Below are 23,082 nucleotides of genomic sequence, written 5' to 3'. Positions count from 1 at the left end.
GACTCGGTTTTGTCCTGTTCTGGTCCTGGTTTAGTCCTGGTGTAGTCCAGTGTTAGTTCCGGGTTAAGTCCCAAATTTGAAGCTTCCACAGTAGCAATGTCAAAATGATTTAGTTTTGGAACACAATACCATTGCACATACACAATACTAATACACACAGAACTTTTAAACATATGTTGCAATCATGGTTACTTGAGAATCAAACCTGTGACCATAGTTAAAATGCTGCCGTTGTGCTGCTGCCTAATGAGTCTTCGTCTAGTGCAGGGTGGGCAAACTGCGGCCCGTGTGCCACATGTGGCACGTTTGTTTTTAAAATCCAGCCCGCCAAACATGCCAAGTAATATTAAAAAATAATAATAATAATTTGTTTTTCTTCTTTTTGCCCTTAGGTATCTGTCTGCACTTTATCCTTAATAAATATGACATGAAAGGAATTAAATAATAGATTCAAATAGCCTATATTTGACAGAAAAGTGATATTTTATTTGATATTACATTTTTTTGAGTTTTTTATTTTCACACCAATGATCGCGGGCCGGCCCTCCGCTACTTGCCTGGATTCGAATATGGCCCTCGGAGGAAAATAATTGCCCATCCCTGATGTAGTGTCATGCTTGTCTATGTCATTGTTGTGTATTGTTGTGCTCTTGCATATTTCTGTACATGTTTCACCCAGTAATCTGTTTTTACATGGACTCGTAATATTTTTTATTTTTCTACTAATCCTAATTGTACTGTATATAATGTAAATGTATGTTTTGTATATTGCTGGCATTCTACATGTTGCCTGGGACAATAGTTGGAAACTAGCTAAACTGCAGCTAATACTGGCACATTTACAGACATTAATGATCAATGTGCACTGACCCAGCTCTAATAAACTAATAACAAATAAATAAATAAAAATAATCAACAATTGTGATCATCCAGGCCACAATTAAATTGTAATCTGTACATTGTATTCTCCGAAACATCAAAAACTTCAATGTAAAGTGCTTTTGTATTGTGCGTGTCTGACCTCAGTGAAGATGTGCTTCATCTGGGCTTGTTTGGTCCTGAAGCGTTTGATTTTCTGGTGGATCCTGGGGTCCTTCTCCAGCTCCTCCAGCGTGGCCCATTTACAGTGCATATAGGAACTGCAGACAACAGCACATCAATTATTCATACATTTAAACAAGCGCTTTTACCATCAAGCCATGTATTTATTTAAACTGGAATGAATTGATTGTACAAACCAACTAAGGCACAAGGAGCACATGCAAACTCCACACGAAAAGACACCTTCAGGTCCAGGGACTGCTCTAACCACTCTGCCACCGTGTTATGTTAGCATGAAGCGCTTTCTACTAATATTAACATTTCCCCATCTATCGAGTCCAGTGTGCGATGTTCTGATCAGCGCACAAGAGCAATAAAATATTTCAATTAATTTTAATACCATCATTAGACTATAAGATGTAAAATAGAATTAATTAGCAAGCTGGATGCTGAAAAATAACTAAGAAAAATATAAAAAAAACTGGACCTCGGTGGAAGTTAAGTAGTAAGCACTGTCCTAAATTATAGTCTTCAAAAATAAATTAAGTTTGTCAATGTTATGCTGTATTTACTTTCTTGAGATGTGGGGTTGGCGTTTAGGTATGTAATGATACGGTTTTGTCACGATTCGATATGCATCTCCAGACACTGGTCACGATATCGATTTTGATACGTTTTAACTCTCACCGGAGAAAAAAAAGAAAATAAAAGTTCTGTGGTATTTGTGGTAGTAACAAAACATTTTAAACACCAATGATATCGAGTGAACGTGAAGGATTTTACATTATATCGAATACCGTTGCATCACTAATTATAATACTATATCGCTTGATTTCTAGCCTATTAAAACAAATCTTTGTTTTTAGCATGACTGATTTAACAGTTAACTCAAACCGAATGGATAAAACTGTCACTCCACTTATAACATAAATCCTCCATTTTGTTTTTCTTTTAAAGTTACAAATGTGAACTTTTTGTACGTTTCACGGTGCGAGAACACATTATTTCTGAATTTGAACGTGTACAAAATCCTAGAGGCCTTGGCTACATGTTTTATTCATCACCAGTGGGAATAAATTACAAACACCTTAACCTATTGGTGTCGGCGCGGCAGCCTGTACAAAGACACGAAAAGTGCTAGAACAAGCGGCGCGGCGTCTCTAGAGGAATTTCAAACACTCAATGGCACTCTTTTGAGATAACGCTTTGACTGTTTGAATTCATCAGCGGGAATTTTCTCTTCAGGAATTTTAGATAAGGGAAAACCGAGCTGTGCGACTGGCCTGCGTAGCAACTGTGAGTGTGACGAGGAGGAGCGGGAGTACGCCGAAAATACTCCAGACACAGGGAGAGCAAGCAAACACGACAAAATTAAAGGTAAAAGCTGTGAAGTGCACTCTGACTGGTTTAAAAACGCCCGTATATAATCGAATTAATCTGGGATGCCGTTTACTGTCGTACATCGTATCACGGCAGAGATCCTAGATACCTCACACTCATTCTGTGCCTATGGAGCACGTCGGCCTCATTTTCAGCTCCACTAAAAGGACCTCATTTTCATCTCCACTAAAAGGACGTCAGGGCCTCATTTTCATCTCCACTAAAAGGACGTCAGGGCCTCATTTTCAGCTCCACTAAAAGGACGTCAGGACCTCATTTTCAGCTCCACTAAAAGGACGTCAGGGCCTCATTTTCAGCTCCACTAAAAGGACCTCATTTTCAGCTCCACTAAAAGGACGTCAGGACCTCATTTTCAGCTCCACTAAAAGGACGTCAGGACCTCATTTTCAGCTCCACTAAAAGGACGTCAGGGCCTCATTTTCAGCTCCACTAAAAGGACCTCATTTTCAGCTCCACTAAAAGGACGTCAGGGCCTCATTTTCAGCTCCACTAAAAGGACGTCAGGACCTCATTTTCAGCTCCACTAAAAGGACGTCAGGGCCTCATTTTCAGCTCCACTAAAAGGACCTCATTTTCAGCTCCACTAAAAGGACGTCAGGACCTCATTTTCAGCTCCACTAAAAGGACGTCAAGGCCTCATTTTCAGCTCCACTAAAAGGACGTCAGGACCTCATTTTCATCTCCACTAAAAGGACGTCAGGACCTCATTTTCATCTCCACTAAAAGGACGTCAGGGCCTCATTTTCATCTCCACTAAAAGGACGTCAGGGCCTCATTTTCAGCTCCACTAAAAGGACCTCATTTTCAGCTCCACTAAAAGGACGTCAGGGCCTCATTTTCATCTCCACTAAAAGGACGTCAGGGCCTCATTTTCATCTCCACTAAAAGGACGTCAGGACCTCATTTTCATCTCCACTAAAAGGACGTCAGGGCCTCATTTTCAGCTCCACTAAAAGGACGTCAGGACCTCATTTTCAGCTCCACTAAAAGGACGTCAGGACCTCATTTTCAGCTCCACTAAAAGGACGTCAGGACCTCATTTTCAGCTCCACTAAAAGGACGTCAGGACCTCATTTTCAGCTCCACTAAAAGGACGTCAGGGCCTCATTTTCAGCTCCACTAAAAGGACCTCATTTTCAGCTCCACTAAAAGGACGTCAGGGCCTCATTTTCATCTCCACTAAAAGGACGTCAGGACCTCATTTTCAGCTCCACTAAAAGGACGTCAGGACCTCATTTTCAGCTCCACTAAAAGGACGTCAGGACCTCATTTTCAGCTCCACTAAAAGGACGTCAGGACCTCATTTTCAGCTCCACTAAAAGGACGACGCCGGGACCTCATTTTCAGCTCCACTAAAAGGACATCAGGACCTCATTTTCAGCTCCACTAAAAGGACGTCAGGACCTCATTTTCAGCTCCACTAAAAGTCACGTTTCACTAAATTGTCTCCATATTTTGGATTTTATATTAACCAACACTATCTTTTGTACGGTAGTGTTGCTTAAAATGGTTTTATTGCAACAAGTTTCATCATCTTGAATGTACTCAAGTGGTCTGCAACTGTTAGCGTCTTGTCTTCCCGTCAAAACAGATTTAAATAAATAATTAATGAATAACAAGGACTAGAATCAATGATAAGAAATAATTTGTGTTATTTTACATACATTATTACTATTGTAAATGTTTGTTTCGTCATGTTAACTGGGTTTTCGTAATTAAGTTTGGATTTATCGTCTGCTATCTTAGCCAAACTAACACAGTTGGAACAGTAAAGTGAGTGTTACTTGTGAAAAGATGATTCATTTTTGCTGCTTTTGTTATAGTGTTAAAATGATTAAAGAAGAATCGTAACTCTGTGATGCAGCGGCCATCTTGCTGTGGCTAAAGTCGCTCTTGACGGCCCTTTACGCAGCTTATTTCTACGGTATTATTGGATTAAACGTGACACAAAAAGTACAGACCACCGACATGAAGAGCATCGTATACCCGAGCGTGGAGATCGCAGAGAAGAGACGGCACACTTTACAATGATGATACAAGCTGACATTTGTGAGCTAGCGCACCTAGCAACAGCGTTTCCTGTTTAAAGTGAAGCGTCTCATGTTTTGAGACTCTGAAGTGCTCGAAACAATTGCACGTCTAGTTAAGATATCAAGTCGAAACTGTGCTATTATTACTTATTAAAATATTATTACTTAACTTAAAATATTTAGCACAAAAAGCTAGCGACAGACTCTGTGTCGAGTGTGGCTAACATGCCGTGGCTTTTTTTAAAACAATTCTTCAAACTGAATGAATAGTATTGTGTTGTGGATTGGGATCTGAGAGCTTTATAATTTACTTAAAATTGCGAATAAAATCAAGCATACAATTTTCATCATGTTAACTTCACACAAATAACATCACATGCTTTTGAACACAGCTGGAGTCCAACACCTCGGCTGATTTGAAAACAAGGAGTGCTCATTTAGTCATTGCCGTGTTTTCTATTATGCAAAGCGGCGTGGAGTCGACGCAGGTCTGAAAATAGCCCACGGATGCCAAATGTGGAGAAGTGAGAACGGGCCGCCATGACACTCACAAATTTCTGTATTTGACGTAGAACTCCTCCGCCTCCTCTGATTGGTCCTCGGATGATGAAGTCTGGAAACAGGCAAAAAAAAGGTCACAATGAACGTGACAAATACTTTTTTAGGTAGTGAAAATAAGGCCAGTGGTTCACAAATGTTTTACAAGTACCACCTGTGATAATACGTGGCTTTGCGAGTGTCACCAGGTCTAAACCCAGATTTTAGGCCTAAATTGGGACTAAACATGGTCAAACGTACAACAAAATCAGGTCTAAAATGAGACTAAACCACAAATAAGCTTCTTTTAAATAATAATTAACACAAAAGAGGACAAAAGGACAATAACTTTAATACATTTCTCTTTAAATGAAATCTAGTACTCTATGTTATAGCCAAAATATATATTGTACATTGGAATTAGTTTAAAAATAAAGTCTACATTATCCTATGCCCCATCAAAAGAATGAATTAGATTTACACAGCCACATATTCATCACTAAATTTAATAAAAAACAACTACTACAAGCTGACAATGGCCCAACACTATTTACTAATACATTTGATCACATCGTATTCAAGGCTGTAATAAACATCATTTCAAGCAATTCATTAAACACAGTCATTAGGCAGCCTTATCCACCTCCTCACCTCTTTCTTCGTTGGTCTGACAGAGAGGATTTTCTCAATGATGTTGGCCTCGTCCTCTGGAGGCTCCTGACAAATGAACAATGGAAATGTGTTTAAATGTGTGCGCGGCAAAAGGAATTATGAGCAAAGACGTTTCTCTCAAGTGCTTGTGCTACGTATGGAAAATTCCTCTTATGCGACACATGCTCAATCCTTGTTCCTCAGGATTAGTGTCTGCACCAACTGCTGGCAACGGATTGAGGATTGCCGTAGTCATGGTAATTCAAGCGGCATAATCTAACCACACAAAGTATTGAAGGCAATTTAAAGGACACATTATGTTGTTGTTTTTCCAGGTAATAAGTATTAAACTATAACATCAGTGTAATCATTTCACCTTTTGTTCATCGTCAACCTCATTATAGATCTAAAACGGCTTATTAATATAAACGGGTTCATTGACTTCCTGTTCAAAACTGCAGCACTGATAAGCCCCGCCTCTTCATAGTGAGGTTTGACTCTAACAGTCTCATAAATGTTTTTACATATGAAAAGTGCCATTGTGACATTTTAGAACGCTACATGTGTCACTTGGGAGTATTAGTTTTTCAGATAATCACAACTAAGCACAGGGATGTGGGCGGGGATAGGGGGTAGGTAAACACAGGAATTTGCTCTAGCCTCAGTTGCAGGAAAATCAAGATTACTCTCACTGGCAGGAATCAATCCCAATACAACTTTGAGTAAAATAATGATAAGGAAACATTAAAATGTGCTGTTAATTCAAACAGTATATTTAACCTCGCTAACAGGTTGATGCCTCAAATTGATGCCTCAAATTGAAGGCCTTTCAAGCACTGGCATGAACTTCCCACATGTCCAGGTATGTTTTTTGATTGCGATTACATCAGAGTCAACTGCTCATCAAAGCTCATTTTGCATGTGCGGCATGTGAACATGAAAGCACAACCAACAGAACACACCTCTGCCTGCCAGGCCAGGGCCGTGGCGTTGAGCGCCGTGAGCCGCCCGGCCCCCAGCACCGCAATGGTCTCGCCGTCATCGTCCACCACTTTAAAGTCCAGGTCCTCGTTGTACTTCCTCCTCTTCACCTGCCGCCCTGAACGCCGCTTCTAGACAGGAGAGAAAGGGTGACGGAGTTTAATCCTAAAAGGTGCTACATTCATTTTCTCACACAGTACTGAGCTCAACAGAATACCAGCAGAGATAGTAAGGACTTCTACAGCTGGCACGATGAGGATAAAGCAGTTTTAACTTAAAGCTGGAACACACTACAGGAGAATTGTATGAGATTTAAAATCATGTGATGAGCGCAAAGGCTGCAGCGCTAGCAGTTTGAGCTAGCGCACCTAGCGTCAGCTGTTTCCTGTCTAGAGTAAAGCGACTCACTGTGAGGCTCTAACGTGTTCAAGACAATCAGAGCAGAGCATTGCAATTCTAGTTTAGACGTTATTTTATCAAATGTGGATCACAACAATATTTTGCACTGAAAGGTGTGATGGACTATTGTCGTGTTTACTGTCTCTTATCTGCAGCAGCTTCACTAATTCTCACTATGTGAATATGTTAACGCGGACATTTACTCTCATCTTTTAATCACTTTTTAAAGTGAATAAAATACTATTGGATTAAAGGACATGGATGAGAATGCTGCAGTTAATCTTTGTAGCTTATTATTTTTGCCATTTCCCGTGTTTGTTACGCCATCTGCCCCTGATGTTCTGCTTTCCGTAGCAGTGATGTTTTATCGCCAAGATGCAGGTTCTAGACTGTGACTATAACTGTATACATTGATTCTTTTGGAGTGAGCTCCAAAAATATCAGTCAGTCGCACCTGTGCGAGTGAAAAAAGCAGAGTTGTTGTAGAAGAGGACACTCTGTTTATGTGTTGTATTGTTTTCTGTCCCAACACGTCTCTGCTGCTCCAGAACTCTGATGGAGCTCCCACACTCGCACAGCAGCAGCGCCGAGGGACGAGCCGCAGCTTGTACTTCCTCTTTTCACCTTTCACAAGTTGTTGTTGTTCCACACGACCCTGTGACTCTGACCCCTTCACTTTTCCAACGCAGCCCAGAGTGGCCGCCACACTGTTGGTTCCCACCGAGAGGACGGTTCAGTCCGCTGAGCTCTGGAGGCTAAACCATATTAAACAGCGCAGAACTAAGCGCCAAAATGTTGCTTTTTTCAGCAGGAAATGATGACAGGGGGTCGGCGACACAAAGGTCAGCGGAAGACTGACGAGTGAGAGAGCGAGAAACAGAGAGACGCAGTGAGAGAGTTCAGAAGGCTCTGCAGCGGTGCGAGGAGCAGGCGGGGAGACCTCCGAGCCACTGTCACGATGAAACGGGGACTTAACAGAATTAGCGTTAGTTTATTATGATCAATTTATGTGTTCTACTACATTATTTGTCTGTGCAAAAAATATGTGCGTGTCAGTGCGACTAAATAGAAATAAATAGCCTCACCAGTGCCCCTAGTGTAAAACGTTAGTCGACACAGAACACAAACATGCATTATTTTAGCCTAATCTTTGGCTGAAAAGTAAAGTTACGTGCCGGGACTTAAATAATGCAGCTGTCTGTGTTATTAAAGATCTTTTGTATGTTTTTTAGAGAATGTAATGACTCCTACAATTACTTTAATAGTCGACTAGTTACAGTTCTTCTGATTAACCGTAGCAGCCCTACTCTCAAGTGTTAATGCTCCTCCTGAACATGTTGGAACAAGCGAGCATCAAAAAGCTGTCAGAGATCCGCGAGTTAGCTTTCCGTCCCGTCCCCCCTCACTCACGCTGTTGTCCAGAGGGTCCTGGCTGTCCTCCCCCCCCACGGTGAGGCCCGACGTGGACGTGGTGTCGTCGCTCTCCACGGCCTCCAGCAGCAGCTCCTCCTTTCTCCTCTTCCCCTTCTTCTTCTTCTCCACCGGCAGAGAACCAGACACTCTGCAGAGACAAAAAAAACAAACAGATAGGAAAGCTGGAGGTAGCTGATAGGACGCGATTGCAACTTTTACTGTTGTCACGATTGTTGTGGAAGGAAATCACCTGAAATGTGTTCATCTAACCAAGCGAGAAATAGGGTCAACAAAAGTCTCAGCGAAAAAACATCAAACTGTCGGGTTCAAATCTGTCAAAATGGCAAGTTTCAATGTCCACAACTGTTTAAAGGACACGTTATGCCTCGTTTTGTATTGTTATTGAGTGTTTTCACGTTGGCATTTCATGTTTTAGAACAAAAAAGAATAATGATATTTTCCATCAGCTGCGCTCCCAATACTGAGATTTGGTATTAGCACTCCGTCTACTGGCAGCAATGGGAATGAATCATCAAGGAGAAAAAGACAAAAGCAAGATTTATGGTAGAAATGCTCAGAACGAGTCTGGTGATGATGAATGGACTTTAGCAGGATGACTACCTTTGACGTAACAATCTGAGAAAAACTGAAATGTGAGCCACAGAGCAAGAGGACCTCGCAAAAATTGAAAGCAAAGTACACCTCCAGATATGAAAAAACAGCCTATGTTGGTATAAAAGTGTAATAAAATACATACAGAGCTACATGTTGAGTATTCTGAAAGACAAGATAAACCAAGGCACTTGATTAAATTATGAACAAATCAAAAAGCCTTTTTTGCAGCAAGGAGTTTAGCTTAAAATACACACCAATGCGTTTCAGCCTTCGTGGCCTTCCTCAGGGTGCAAACAGCCCGACAGGTGAGTGAGGGGCCTGCGACTCCACCGCTCGAGTTTGACAATATTAAAACATTTTAAACAGTATATTCTAAGTAGATTTATGTGAGCGCACTGACAATAATCCAATCATCAAAAATACACTAGATGTAATGCAGTCGCTCAAGAAATCAATGTTATTATTTAGGCCTGGAAATTCAGTTGCTTTTTAAGTTCACGATCCAAATCTCCTCGTCCATGACCTTTCATTTGTTGATGTTTGTGTGACCAAAGTCCAGCTCCGTCCTGGGCTGTGCTCTGGACTCGGTGCAGGAGGTGGGGGACAGGAGGGTCCTGGCTAGATTCACATCTATGCTGGACCATGAGTGTCACCCCCTGCAGGACACTCTCTCCGCTCTGGAGAGCAGCTTCAGTGAGAGACTGATCCACCCTCGCTGTGTGAAGGAAAGGTTCCGTAGGTCTTTCCTTCCTGCTGCTGTCAGACTTTATAACAAAACTGTTAGTACTGAACACTCGCAATACCGACCTAACCTAATACTGATGTGCAATTCTGTCATATGTGCAATTACTGTGAAATTCATGTGCAATTCATGTGCTGTCGTGACACATATTCATGTGCAATTACTGTCGGGATCACATGCAATGGTATTTATGTATTTATTTATTTATTTGTCTATGGGAGTTTTTATTTATTTATAGGAGATCTTCTACTGAAAGTGTTTTTCAGACTTCCTATAAGTGATCTGTTCTTCTGTATCTACCTCTGTATCTACCTGCGTTGCACCAATGAAATTTCCCCATGTGGGACAATAAAGGAATATCTTATCTTACCAGCCAAAAATACACCTCCAGGTATGTTTTTGATGTTACCGTGGTTTCTTTTAAGTTTGTACTATTTTATGAATTTATTACATTTTTATATAAAATATATATATATATATATATATATATATTAATATTATATTTTTACATATAAGTGTAATAAACCTTAAACTATACAAAACCGCAACTACATATTTTCCAAAATTGCTCATGTCAAGATGATTTAGTTAATCAAAAATTGTGATTATTTTTTTTTTAGGTCAAAATATAATTGTAAAGACAAGAAAATTACAATTTTAAATAAAAAAATAAGATTAAGATTTTTTTAGCTAAATTAAGTATTTTTTAGTTCAGTTCAATGTAGTTTTTTAGGCTTTTTTATCTGGCCTTTTATGTCAAATCAATCATTCAGAAAGTTTGATTTCATAAAGCGGGTCACACATTGATGAGCAGTAATCTACTAAAAAAACGAGAAGGAAAGAAAATGTAGGATTTTATTGTCGTTTTGGTGTCAAAGATATCGAATAATCGTTAAATTGCGACGTTTATTCTCACTATAATCGTTACCTTAAAATTTGAACTCATGACATCCCTGGTCCTAATTAGGTTATTTGACTTGCCACACATCAGTTTTTTACTCCATTGCTCACATCCATAACAATAATAATAATAATAATAATAATAATCGATCAATGCCAGAAACAAGAGCTTTCAACAAGTGTCACACATCCACCGCTAAATGTCCAAATCAATGTCTATTTTCGAAAAAAACCGACAGACCAAATGATATATTGCAGGCCCGAACGAGAACAAACTATAATTCCTAAAGGTTGACGTTTTTACTGCTTCCTCGTTCCCCGTCACCTCCATTATTGTCCACTTGAAGACAGCCTTAACTGCGTCTTTGGTGTTTTTATTGTTTTCGCGGGACCATAAATAACTATTACTGTCCCGTAGGCGTGGGAGGTACTCACTTAGGTTTGCGTCCGCGCTGTTTGGGGGCCGAGGGCGGGGCGCGGTTGTGTGCCGGACCGTTGCCCTTGACTGCGGGAGCCTGCGGGTGTCCGGACACTTTGCTGGACAGGACAGGAGGAGCTGGTGCACCTGAGGAAAAGTTTGAAAAAAATCTTATGAAATATGCAATTTATGGAGCAAAAAATACATTCATAAATTATTAAGTATTTCAATATTTTTCAGGGTAACAGACATTCAGAAATGAATATGCTTTAATTATTATCATTTTATCTTATTGTATTTTGTTTTATGTTGTTGCTATGTTTCTTTGTTCTATGTTTTAATAACAAATAAAATTGCAAAAAAATATAAATAAATAGGATCTGTACTTTACTTGAGTCGTACCGTATTTTAGCTTTATTATTTTGACTCCACTACATCTGAAAGACAATTATCATACGTTCTTACTTTAGCGGAGGAGTTTTACACGTCTTTTGTCCCAATTAAAGCTCACAGCAGAGGCTTGATCTGTGCAGATGTTCCAGACTCACACAGAAGCTTTTCCCTGGCTGCGATGTCACACAATTTTGTTCTAACTTGGCTTTAATCCATTTTGAAGGCTGTTAACAACATTGACGGTTCTAACAAGCTGCGAGTCGGCTTATTCTTGCTTTTGTTTTGGAAAAAGTAAATATACTAAATATTAGCTAATTGAATTCTTTTGTCCTTCATGACCAAAAATGCCTTTCTAATCTAATATTTACATCATTTATAGTAGTTTCACATGGTGGACTGAACAGGATACAGCAAAAATACAATCTACATCTTGTTTTTAGAACTTTAAAAATCATTTTTGAAGCCACAATTGAAAATGAGCTGTGAACGCACTTTTGATACTTAGGTGGATTCTACGGCAAATATTTCACAAATTCAACTTAGCTCCTTTTACTTGTATTGGAGTATTATTTGTCCAGGTGTATCTGCGCTTTTACCAATGTAATGAAAGTAATGAAAAGCAGTACTTTGACCACCTCTGCTTGGGACAAAAACAAAATGTATCGGAATGAAAAACAACTTTCACGAGACTAGACACGAGACTGGATCCACAAGAACGAGACGAGGTTTTGACATCATTTACAATAAACGGTTCAATTCACAATTACATTCATTTTGTTGTTTGATAGAATTATTATGTTTAATGCTGTGCATTTTTTAACACAATTATGTGTTGTTATAAAGAGAAGGAAACAACTAAATTAAGTCATTTCCATCATATGCTCTTGAGTACATTCAATTTGGCATCTAATGTTTTGAAATAAACAAAGAAAAAAGGTTTAAAAAATAAATAAATGACTTCATGTGTCTTATACTACAGCTGCTCAAAGATGCACATCATTATAGATTATTTTGAAAATAAATTATAGTATAGTAACAACTAAATAATATAAGTAGGCCCATAAGATTACATGCAGCTCTTCCTTTGGCTCACACCAATAATAAACTGTGTTGGACAACAGGATTACGCTCTGGTACCACCTGTCTCCTCCTTCTGCTCCTCATCACAGGTGAATTTCTCCCCTCTCTCCTCCCTGCTCTTTTCTATAACTCTCTCCTCCCTCCTTCAAGTGAGTTTGTTCCGCGGTTCTGCTGCCGGCTTGTGTTTTCCACTCATGTTGAGGCCGCTGCCACTAGCCCGTCTAAACTCATGGAGAAGCAGCCAAAACAACAACTGTTCTTGCTCTGATTGTAGCTCTGTCTCTGGCTGGCTTGGTTGTCTATGAGGAGTGTTTATCCACGCCAGGCAATAAACGTCTGTTAAACAGATAAGGCTTTGGCTTCGACGCCCTCTGCCTCTCAGATCGACCGGTAGATCCAGATCGATGTTTTGTGCACCTCTGGTCCAGAGTGTCGGCTGGTACCAACCCATCGAACACATTTACATATATATATATATATAAATATATATATATACATATATACATATATATATATATATATATATATATATATATATATATATATATATATATATATATATTTTAAACACAGACATAATTTAGTGTGGGGTCATAGTATAGTATTATACAGTAGTATATGATAGTATTAAAATTGCTTGAGTTTAGCAGTTACAATGTCTTTCCCATTGCATGAATACAATATTTTTCCCCCAATGAAGAGAAACAGTTTCTATTTCTACCAAAACAGCTCTGAAGAACTCGCCTCCCACATGTGCCGGTATTTACAAACCAAACTGATGAAAGACAAAAAAAAATCCTGCAATGCGAAGGTCTCTTGAAGGCAACACGGCCAAAAGTAGCTTTAAGGGCGTTTAAGGACAGCGGGAGACTTTGAAACACTTCCTTTTGTTGTCCAGCAAAACAAACACACAAGAAAACAGAAAGAGACACTCCACAGTTCACAAGGCATAGAATCCTCCCTCTGTAATATCTGAGATTTAGTTAAGAAAAAGTGAAAAAACAGTAATAAATAAGTCTTTTTTGGTTCAAGACTAAATGCTGCAAAGCCCTAAAACACTTAATTAATTCCTTCGATCGATGATGCCAATCTGAATGGAAGCTGGAAGTGTAACCTCCTCGTTATAAGATGATCTCCCAGGTCACTATCCTGGCTTTAATTGCTAATGAATATTCAGTAGAAGCATAAATTCAACTTGAATGCTCCGGGTTTTATCTTAGGAACAGCAATGGTCGAAGCGCTGCACAGAAAAGAAGATTAGGGCGAATGATCTGCAAACACACCGAGAGCAGCGCCGGGTCCTGTGTCGAGGTGCACATAAAACAACTATGCGTATAAAGACAATCTGCCCGCGACAAATATATAACTGGCTGCACTGTATTCACACATATTCCGTTGTCCGTGTCTCACAAACTCCCTCTGACCTCAGCCTGCTAAGATGCGATCGTCTTCAATTATAAAGGCTTAACGTTTTCTGCGGTTAGATTGTCCTCTAGTGCAAATTGTTGTTTTATGAAAGCATTTTGTCCGCCTGAAACCGAGGCGTGTGTGTGCGCCTTGACACAGGACGCAGCGCTGCTCTGAGCGTCTGCAGATCATACGCCCTAAACCTCTTTCTGCGCTGCACTTCCACCATCCCTGTTCATAAGAGCGATCCTCTAGGCCTCGTTACTCCGTGTACTGTGTTTGAGGAGGAAAAAGACAGAATATCATTGCTTCTGTGAAAATAAAAAGCATTTTGTTGGATGGAATGGAAGCAACTGCCTATGACAAACCTGGACTCTTCTGATAGTGGTTCAAAATCAGAGTGAGAACCGTTCAAACTAGGACTGCAAAATAATGGATTTATCACCCATTATGCCTAACCAATCATTTCTATTTTTTTGTCACTGATAACAAATAAAGGAAAACCAGAAATACATTTTTAATTAACTGGGGGGGTTGTTTGTAGGCAAAAACGAGGCCAAACCAAGCTATGAGAGCCCAGATATTACACAAAGAAATACAAATTAACTGTAAATTGAACTGTAAAATGTTGAACATACTAAGTCAATGACAGTAAGCAAGTTCTAAGCCTGAGAATTGTGTTCACTGACAATGGCAATAAACCTTTTCTCATTCTAAACTTATATAAATGAATAATTCGATAGGTTTACCAGGGGGTTATATGCTTTGTGCGACTCTGTGTGGCCCCTGTAGGTCTGTGAGTGACACAATCTCAGCCAGCGATGACAAACAGTGAAACTAATGAGTAAAAGTGAGCGGAGTCGAACAATCTCGCGCCCTCTGCACCGAGCTGAGAGCGACGCACATGTTTGGTGCCTCGAATCGAACACAAGCGACTATCGTCCTTTATTTGGTTTGATAGAACAAAAATAGAACACAAACCTTGCAACGTCTGACCCAGTTAGCGTCCGTGTCAAGCGAGTTTAGCGCAAGCAGCAACACATCGCAACGGAAACCTCTGTATGACGAAGCCTGTAGTCGTGAGGCTGGTGCAACGCGGTTTCACTGATATAACTTTCCTCTAAAGCATGACAGAAGCCTGCATATATGGATATTGAGTGTGTGACTGGAGTATATCGTGATATGTCGTGACGGACTTGATTAAAAAGCGCTGAGTCCTGCACTTCTGAACCTACATCCTGCTGCGTCGAGGCTGAATCTGAGGAGCTGAAGATGTGATTCCATCGTGGGACAGTTGTGTGCTGATATTGAGGACGGTGTGAACATGAAATTCTAATGCATTTTGTTATTCTACTTAATCCTCACATCGTTTTTTGTAAACTTTTACACCGGTTTTAAGGGATATCAATGAACCATGAATCGGGACACATATCGTATCGTGAGGTTCTATGCAATACCTCGCCCTGGACCGGAGAAAAGGGGCAGAGTCGGGTTTCAGAGGGAATTATCTGAAAGATCGGCGTGACATCATAATTGGCATGATCCGTGACCCGTATTATCGTGTATCCCTAGTTCAAACTGAGCTATAATCCTTTAGCATGGTTCAAAATCAGATTGAGAAGTGTGTAGGTGGGCGGGGCTGATCCATTACGGTTTGTGCGCAGGACCGTTTCCCTTTTTCCTCCCCCCGTCCGTCCTCACCTTGACCTGGCGGTATTGGAGGTAGGATCTTGATCTTGGGTTTGCGTCCCCTTTTCCCTGGAATTTTAATGGGAGCCACGGTCGCCCCGGAACCTACGACGTTCAGGTGCCGAAGCCCCGTCCCATTGTCCTTTCTGACGTCCTTGGCTTTGCTCTTCCGCTCCTTCCTCTCCTTCCTCTCCTTCTTCTCCTTGGGCTCCTTGCTCTTCCGGGGACTCAGCACCACCACCGTCGGGCCCCTCTCCTTCTCCTCCCTGCGTTTCTTTGGTTTGCTGCTCCCCCTCGGCGGCTCCTCGTCCGCGCCCCCGGCTTTGTCGCGCTTGTCCTTTTTCTTGCGCTTCTTCTTGGCCCTCCCCCCTCCGCCGCCACCGTCGTCATCGTCCTCCTGGTTTGCGGGGACGGACGCCTTGACGGTCGCCGTGCAGTGTTTGGACGTCGCCGAGCTGCCCACCGGGGTCAAGAGGCGGAGCTGGTCTTTGGGGCCCAGGACCAGGTGAGCGCGTGGGATCGTGGGCGTGGGCGCGGGGTGTGCGGGTGTGTGGTTCTGGTCCGAGGCGGAGGAAGGGGAGAAGGAGGCGGAGCTGGCGGCGAGGGCCGAAGGCGGAGTGTGCTTCAGAAGACCACTAAACATCTGGAAGGGGGAAAAAGAAGAGATGGAGAGGTCAGTTCTCAGTCGATTTTATATATATTTATTTAGTTTTACTTTAAATATCATGTTATTATGTTTTGTTTACATTTATATTTAAATTTAATAGTATTTGAATATGTCTTTTTTCTGAGGCAGTACAACTGTATTTTTATTTATTTTTTAAGTATTTCAATATTTCTTTTCTCTGAGGCTGTTTTTTTAAGTATTTGAATATTTATTTTTCTTTCTTTTTTTCTGAGGCAGTATAACTTTTTTTTTTTTGTATTTGAATATTTCTTAAGTTCATTGTCCAAAGAGTTCCACTGCTTTACACCAGCAAATAAAAGTACACATGTGGTAAGTGTAGTTTGTGCAAAAGGCCACCTAAAGTAACACGTTTACTTCTTCTATTCTCACTGTTGACAACAAAAACACTTTGCAAACCACCATGGCAACAAGCAGTGTTCTGCTTTGTGCACAATTAATAAAGTTTGTAAAGCAAGTACATTTATTTCAATAGTCATGACTGAAGAAATGTGTCATATTCTTAATGCCCTTTTTTGTGATACAACTAAAGCCATTGAATTAGTAAAGTAGGAATTACCCGAGATTTCAAGGCAATACATAAAATACGGTAAAGTCAGAGAACAATACAGAATTGCCTTATTATTTAACAAATATTTCACTTTCATTTCACTCAAGATGGGTTTGTACCAACTTTCTTTTTTGTGTTGCTTCCATTTTGACTTCTCATAAATATGTCTCGATTAAAAAACAATTCGATATTTTCAGCACATTTGTGATTTGTAAATAACCTTTTTAGTTTTAGTTCAATTTAGTGAGAGTTTGTTTGTATTAAACCATTTATTTAAATTATTCCCAGAACAACAAAACTGTGTCATCTGCAAAAAGAGCAAACATTAGTTTAAGATCATTCATGTATAAATGTGTACATAAAAGATAGACATTTTCTGCACACAATTTCTGTATATCTGACAAGACGTTCAAATGTTCTGGGAAATACAAACGACGATATAGATATAAAAACATATTACGATATTTTGGTATTTAACGCAATAACAATAGATTATTAACATACAATCGACTTTACTTTCTTTCTTTTGTTCTTTCTGTAAACAAAGGCCCAAGAAATGTCTTTACGGATCACATTGTCTGAGGATTTGAACTTTCTTTACAGACTTTGCGTCAATATTGTTCCTGTCACTACTAAAAAAAAAGTGTTTTCAGTCAGAACACGTGTGCTACAAGTTTCTCCGTGAAGAGTCTTAACTGCAGCCGCTCAAACATGTGCAACACAACACATTCGTACAAGTGCTAATATATACGGTGGGAAATAGGTCTTGCGGGATTTTTTTTTTTCCGTGCACGTTTTGCGGCCGTTTGACCTCGTGAGATCTCGTCCCGCATCGGTCGGATTCATTCATTTTTGCCATTGGGATTATTTTATGTCGACAGTTTGAAGGCACTAACAGCTATGTGCAAACTCGTGTCCATAATGCGGATGTTTTCAGTCCAAAAAACACACATTTAAAACTTAAAACTCAGCTAAATGTTTTGATCGGTCGGTGGAGATTAAAGATTCAGAAACTTCCCGTGTGTGTTTTTATAGACGACTCATTGTAAGACATAAAAGATGAATAACATAAATTTGACAAAGACAAAGAGAGTGAGAGTCTGAAAAATACATTGCAATTTTTAAAGGACAGACAGACTTAAAAAAATGATTGAATCCATACTGTACTTCATATTTTCAAATCTTTATTCATTATCTGTATTCATTATGCTCATTACAATACTACAGAGCTGATTAGCCCTGATGAACATTTAATATACCTTTTTACCTGAATCTCTATGGGGAAATAGAAATCTGCACACAGAAAGAAGGTTACGACACTTCCAACACTGATCCAAATGGTTACACTGTGATAAAAAATAAAACATAATCCCTGTAGATATGTGATACTATATTTATCTTTTTCATTCTTTTTGAATGTGTTATCAACAGTGATTCTCTATCAATGGAGTACGAATGAGAAGTATAGAATCTATCTCAAATGAACAAAAGAAAGAAAATGGGCTGCTCAGGGTTTTAAAACGGCGAGCTCAGTAGAATGAAAAGGAAAAACATAATAGTTGACCTGTTGTTAGTGCTGATAGCAGAGAACAGGCTCCCACGCAGCATGAAATCAAGTCTCTCTACACATTATGTACTTTCTACATTATGTACTTTCTATATGATGTACTTTAAACATGTTTGACAGCAGGGGTGTCAAACATGTGGCCCGGGAGCTGCATTCGGCCCCCCAAACGTTTTAATCTGGCCCCAAAGTATTTCAAATGTATATTTATTGATTATCTCTAGAGCTACCAGTCCCACAGTCCTTTGCAGCAGCCGTCCCTCTCATGCGCTGCTGTGCGTGCCGAGGACTGAGTGCAATGCAGATGTGCACTAAACTTTACAGATTTGACTTGAGGTCTGAGCGGGTAAAGAGACGTGTGGTTTTGGGAAACACGTGGAAGAAAGAAAGGTGACGGTTTTGTGGACGTTTGAGCTGTGATGAAAGCGACGCTAATGTGAAGCTAACTACAACTATTGAAAAACCAGGTTTGTTTTGGCGACTGACCACCACTTCACCACATGTGTGTGAATCAAACAAACTCATTGGTCATCTATCACTTAGAAAGTCACGCTTCTGTCACCTCAGATTAACAGTTTTATGTTTCAACAAAGCACTAGATGTTTTTCAGTCCCTGTGATGCTTCTTTCCTTTTACTTTTCCTCGTAAGCAGCCATGTTTGTCTACATACTGTGTCCCTGCTAATCCACCTGTCGATCATATCCATCTGAAATCGCTGACATGTACAGCCGGCCGCAGTGTTGTGAGTTTGATTCCCGACACTTAACTATTTACTGTATGTCCTTCCTTTGCTCTCATCCCCCATTTCATTCTCATTTGTCCTGTCCAATAAAGTCTACGGGCCAAACATCCTTAAAATATTCCCCTCTCAATCCAGGTCCTGAGGTGGTTTCGCTCAAGGTTTTTTTCTAGGGTTAAACAAGCATAGCCAGATAAATTTTTCCCAAAGTAAAAATCACAAATGAGTAGAGAGGAACATGACAAAAGTATTTAGAAGTACATGAATGCTGACTGAGGTGTACCAATGCTGTGTGTTCAGGCTTCATTCACAATGGAAATCCAGCGAGGCCGAAGAGGCACAGTCCATTCAATTATTTACACTTTGAATTGTGTTTAGAATGCAGACTAAAACACATTCTGCCCACAAAGAAGAAATGTTGAAACTTTAGTGTATTTTAATATCAAATGTCTATGTCTAAAGTTATAGAAGAAATTCATTTTAGAAGATTTAACATTGTATAATAGTTTTATAAATTAAACGGGTGATCCATCCGGTAGGGCTCAGATGGTATAGCCGGGTTGTGTGAATCAGAATTGATGCTTAAACGATAATAATACTTCAAATCAAATAGTTGCAGAAGAACACATCACTATGAAACATGAACTCCCGTGTCCCTGTCTGAAGAAAAAAGCACTTGAAAAGGAGAAAAATATCTATTCTATTGAGTCTTTTCAGTAACATACAATTCTCCACTTCTCAACTTCAATTGTGAACGTAGCAATGTGCAACAATATAAACCTACAGTATATATATATATATATATATATATATATATATATATATATATATATATATATATATATATATATATATATATATATATATATAAAGAAGTATATATATATACTTCTTTCTCATTGTAAATAGTTGCACACATCCTGGTACTGATACAAACATTCTGCCTATCCTATTAATCTTAATGAGACAGCAAAATGAAAATATAAATGTTCTGGTTTGTAGACAGCGCAGATCAATGGTTGTTGTTTACCGTATTTTCCAGAATATAAGTCTCACATTTTTTCATTGTTTGGCCGGGGTGCGACTTGTACTCCGGAGCGACTTAAATGTGATATTATTAACACATTATTACATAATTTTGTGAGTTATTTTCACACTGGCAAACACATTTCACATGTTGATTATTTTCACACTGACAACCACAAGAGGGCGCTCTAGGCTCTAAGCGACGCAGAAGAAGAATCTGCACTTCCTCTACCTCTGGAGTTTGGGGAGTTGTTTAAATTGACACAGAGGAAGAAGAATTCAGTGGATTTAGTGATTTGGGGTAAAACTGATGCTTTGGTAAACTTGTTAGCATGTTCTTTATGCTATAGTTATCTGAATAACTGTTAATATGTTATGTAAACATACCAGACACTTGTCTGTGCGTCATGTAGCTGAAGGTGTTAGCGTTAGCATACGTACACCTATTCACCATGTTCTCTCATCTGTTATTATTTTAAATTGCATTTCAAGATGAAATGTCTGTTCTTGGTCTTGGATCTTATCAAATAAATTTCCCCCCAAAAATGTAACTATACGGAATATGTTAATGTAATTTGAGATAATTGCTGCGTCAAAAAACGATGTATGTGTCCTTTATTAATCCCTCATTCTCTGCATTTGACCCATCCTTCAATGTGGCGGGTGACACCTGTCAGGAGGCGTGAGCTGCTGCAGTCCAACGTTCAGGGACACGACGAGCCAGGTTTGGTCAGGACTACAGTAGCCGTTTACTAACACTTTTTCTTTCTTTATAGTATTTATTTTCTTCTGCTTTGATTTACACTCTTTGCAGACATGTCGAGCACACAGTTCGTGAAACATTTATACATCCATATAACGCTGATTAATTTGATTGCTTTGAAAAACTGTGTTGAATTGACAAAAAACGTCTCACCCGCAGCATAAAAACACAAAAACTACACGTGGACTTTATGCAAAATACACGAGTTTCCTGAACTGCACTCAATCCATTTCATTTCAAGGTTATTTCAATCAAAACTTCTCACGACGTTTTCAATTTTCATTCTTCATTATTATGACTTTTTACATTTGCATGAAAAGAACATTTCTGGGAACAATGTGGGACTTTTTGTTGTTGCTTGGTTACAGAGGTCAAATTAAATCAAACTGTTGTGAGGTATGACACACGGAGTAATTATATTAAGTCAAATGAATTGCTGTCCGACTGAAATGGCTCTAGTTCAAATTTAAAACATTTTAAGCAGTGTAATATTATTTGACAAACTTGAAAATAAGATAAACTGTACGTGTATTCATAGTGTGTGTGTGTGTGTGTGTGTGTGTGTGTGTGTGTGTGTGTGTGTGTGTGTGTGTGAGATATACTTAACGTATGCAAAACCGGATTATCAAGTTTATTGTTCAAAATAAAGATTAAGAATAAAAATGAAAAACATAAATAAATGGATATTTCTGCACGTTTACGGATATTTTTTAAAGTAATTTCCCATTTGTCTGATAGCCTCAACTCAGACATGTTTTAACACATTTCTGTTGGCATGACATACCGTATTTTCCAGACTATAAGTTGCACCTTTTTTCATAGTTTTGGTCAGGGTGCGACTTATATGTGATATTATTTGTTAATTTCACACTTGCAACAGCATTTCATACTTCAGTGCGACTTATATATGTTTTTTTCTTCTTTATTATGCATTTTTTGGCTGGTGCGACTTATACTCCGGTGTGACTTATAGTCTGGAAAATACGGTAATACAGTTTGAATATTGTTATCAGGATACTCAAAAATATACTAAATTATAAGTCCAATAAAGAAAGTACTACACTACATGTATTTTTTAAACTTTTAACCATGTTTTAACTTTGTTCCCCTCATCAAAAACACTCCAGGAGTCACTTGAAACGATAATGCTGTTTTCAAGGTTCTCTCCCTCTGAGCACTCAGAAAACACGCTGTTTTTTAATCCAGATTTTGACGTCAAAGGTAGAGGTTGTTTTCTTATTACATCATTATATTTTGTGTTGTTTGATAAAGTAAAGGTACTAAAGAGCATATGTAAAGGCCACTGATGAATAATGCATAATATGTGTCCTTTAAAAACAGAGAGAAGCACTCCTTGGACAAAAGAACCCAGCCACAGCATGCAGGATTATGTACAGGACCTTTTTCAATAGAATATCCATCAACTACATTTGTTTTTCAAAGTTTATACAACATTTTTAGAGCCTGGATCACAATTTCAATTCTAGCCTGATTCAAGTGCATTTAATATATTCATAATGCTTTTAGAGAAGTAACTAAAGCCTGCTGCTTCTAAGAGTTTAAGCATTACTGTGATTGGTCGAATCCATCCGTCACTCACTCACAGCACCAGAGGCTGACAAATAGGAGTGGGTGGAGAAATGTGCTTCTGTTTTGGCTGTCAGATGGATTAAACAAGCATCAAATCACACTATACGACGATTTCACACAAATCATCGAGAATAAGATCGCTTTTTTTTCTATTTCCACAGCCATATCGCCCCAGAGCCCCAGACCAAATCGAGCCGCTTCTAACGATCTCGGAATTGCCTGCATCTCATTCTGAAGGTCAACGGGACAAACGTAAGTCAATGAGGCCTCGGCAGTTGTCTCTGTATGAAGCACCACAAGTGACAAGCTGAGAGGTGGATTTACATCGACCGCCACAGACAATGGACCGCTAGGCTTTTCTCTCGACCGACACAAAAAAAACACAAATAGTCAACTTTACACATACGAAAGAAGAACTACTTAAACCTTTGGTCCAATAATGTCTGCCAAGCTTGCTATGGGCGCGTA

General features: G+C 39.4%; 1 protein-coding gene across 1 annotated transcript in view; it reads right to left on the bottom strand.

Annotated features, from left to right (window-relative positions):
* The window catches only part of chd6 (chromodomain helicase DNA binding protein 6), a 128,987-nt gene that overhangs the window by 67,558 nt on the left and 38,347 nt on the right, over window positions 1-23,082 (bottom strand). Inside the window, exons 3-9 of the mRNA XM_072451754.1 lie at window positions 15,710-16,340; window positions 11,146-11,275; window positions 8,451-8,601; window positions 6,623-6,772; window positions 5,661-5,726; window positions 5,024-5,085; window positions 1,022-1,139 (exon numbers count right to left, since the gene is read on the bottom strand). Of these exons, the coding sequence (XP_072307855.1) occupies window positions 1,022-1,139; window positions 5,024-5,085; window positions 5,661-5,726; window positions 6,623-6,772; window positions 8,451-8,601; window positions 11,146-11,275; window positions 15,710-16,340 (1,308 nt within the window). The remainder of the gene's footprint in view (window positions 1-1,021; window positions 1,140-5,023; window positions 5,086-5,660; window positions 5,727-6,622; window positions 6,773-8,450; window positions 8,602-11,145; window positions 11,276-15,709; window positions 16,341-23,082) is intronic.

This window comes from Eucyclogobius newberryi, unplaced genomic scaffold (genome assembly GCF_026437365.1).
Source record: "Eucyclogobius newberryi isolate DKJ021-1_F unplaced genomic scaffold, fEucNew1.0.hap1 SCAF_19, whole genome shotgun sequence".
In the NCBI taxonomy this organism is placed as follows: Eukaryota; Metazoa; Chordata; class Actinopteri; order Gobiiformes; family Gobiidae; genus Eucyclogobius; species Eucyclogobius newberryi.
Note: the sequence above shows the minus strand (reverse complement) of the source record. Positions and strands in the feature narration are given on the sequence as shown.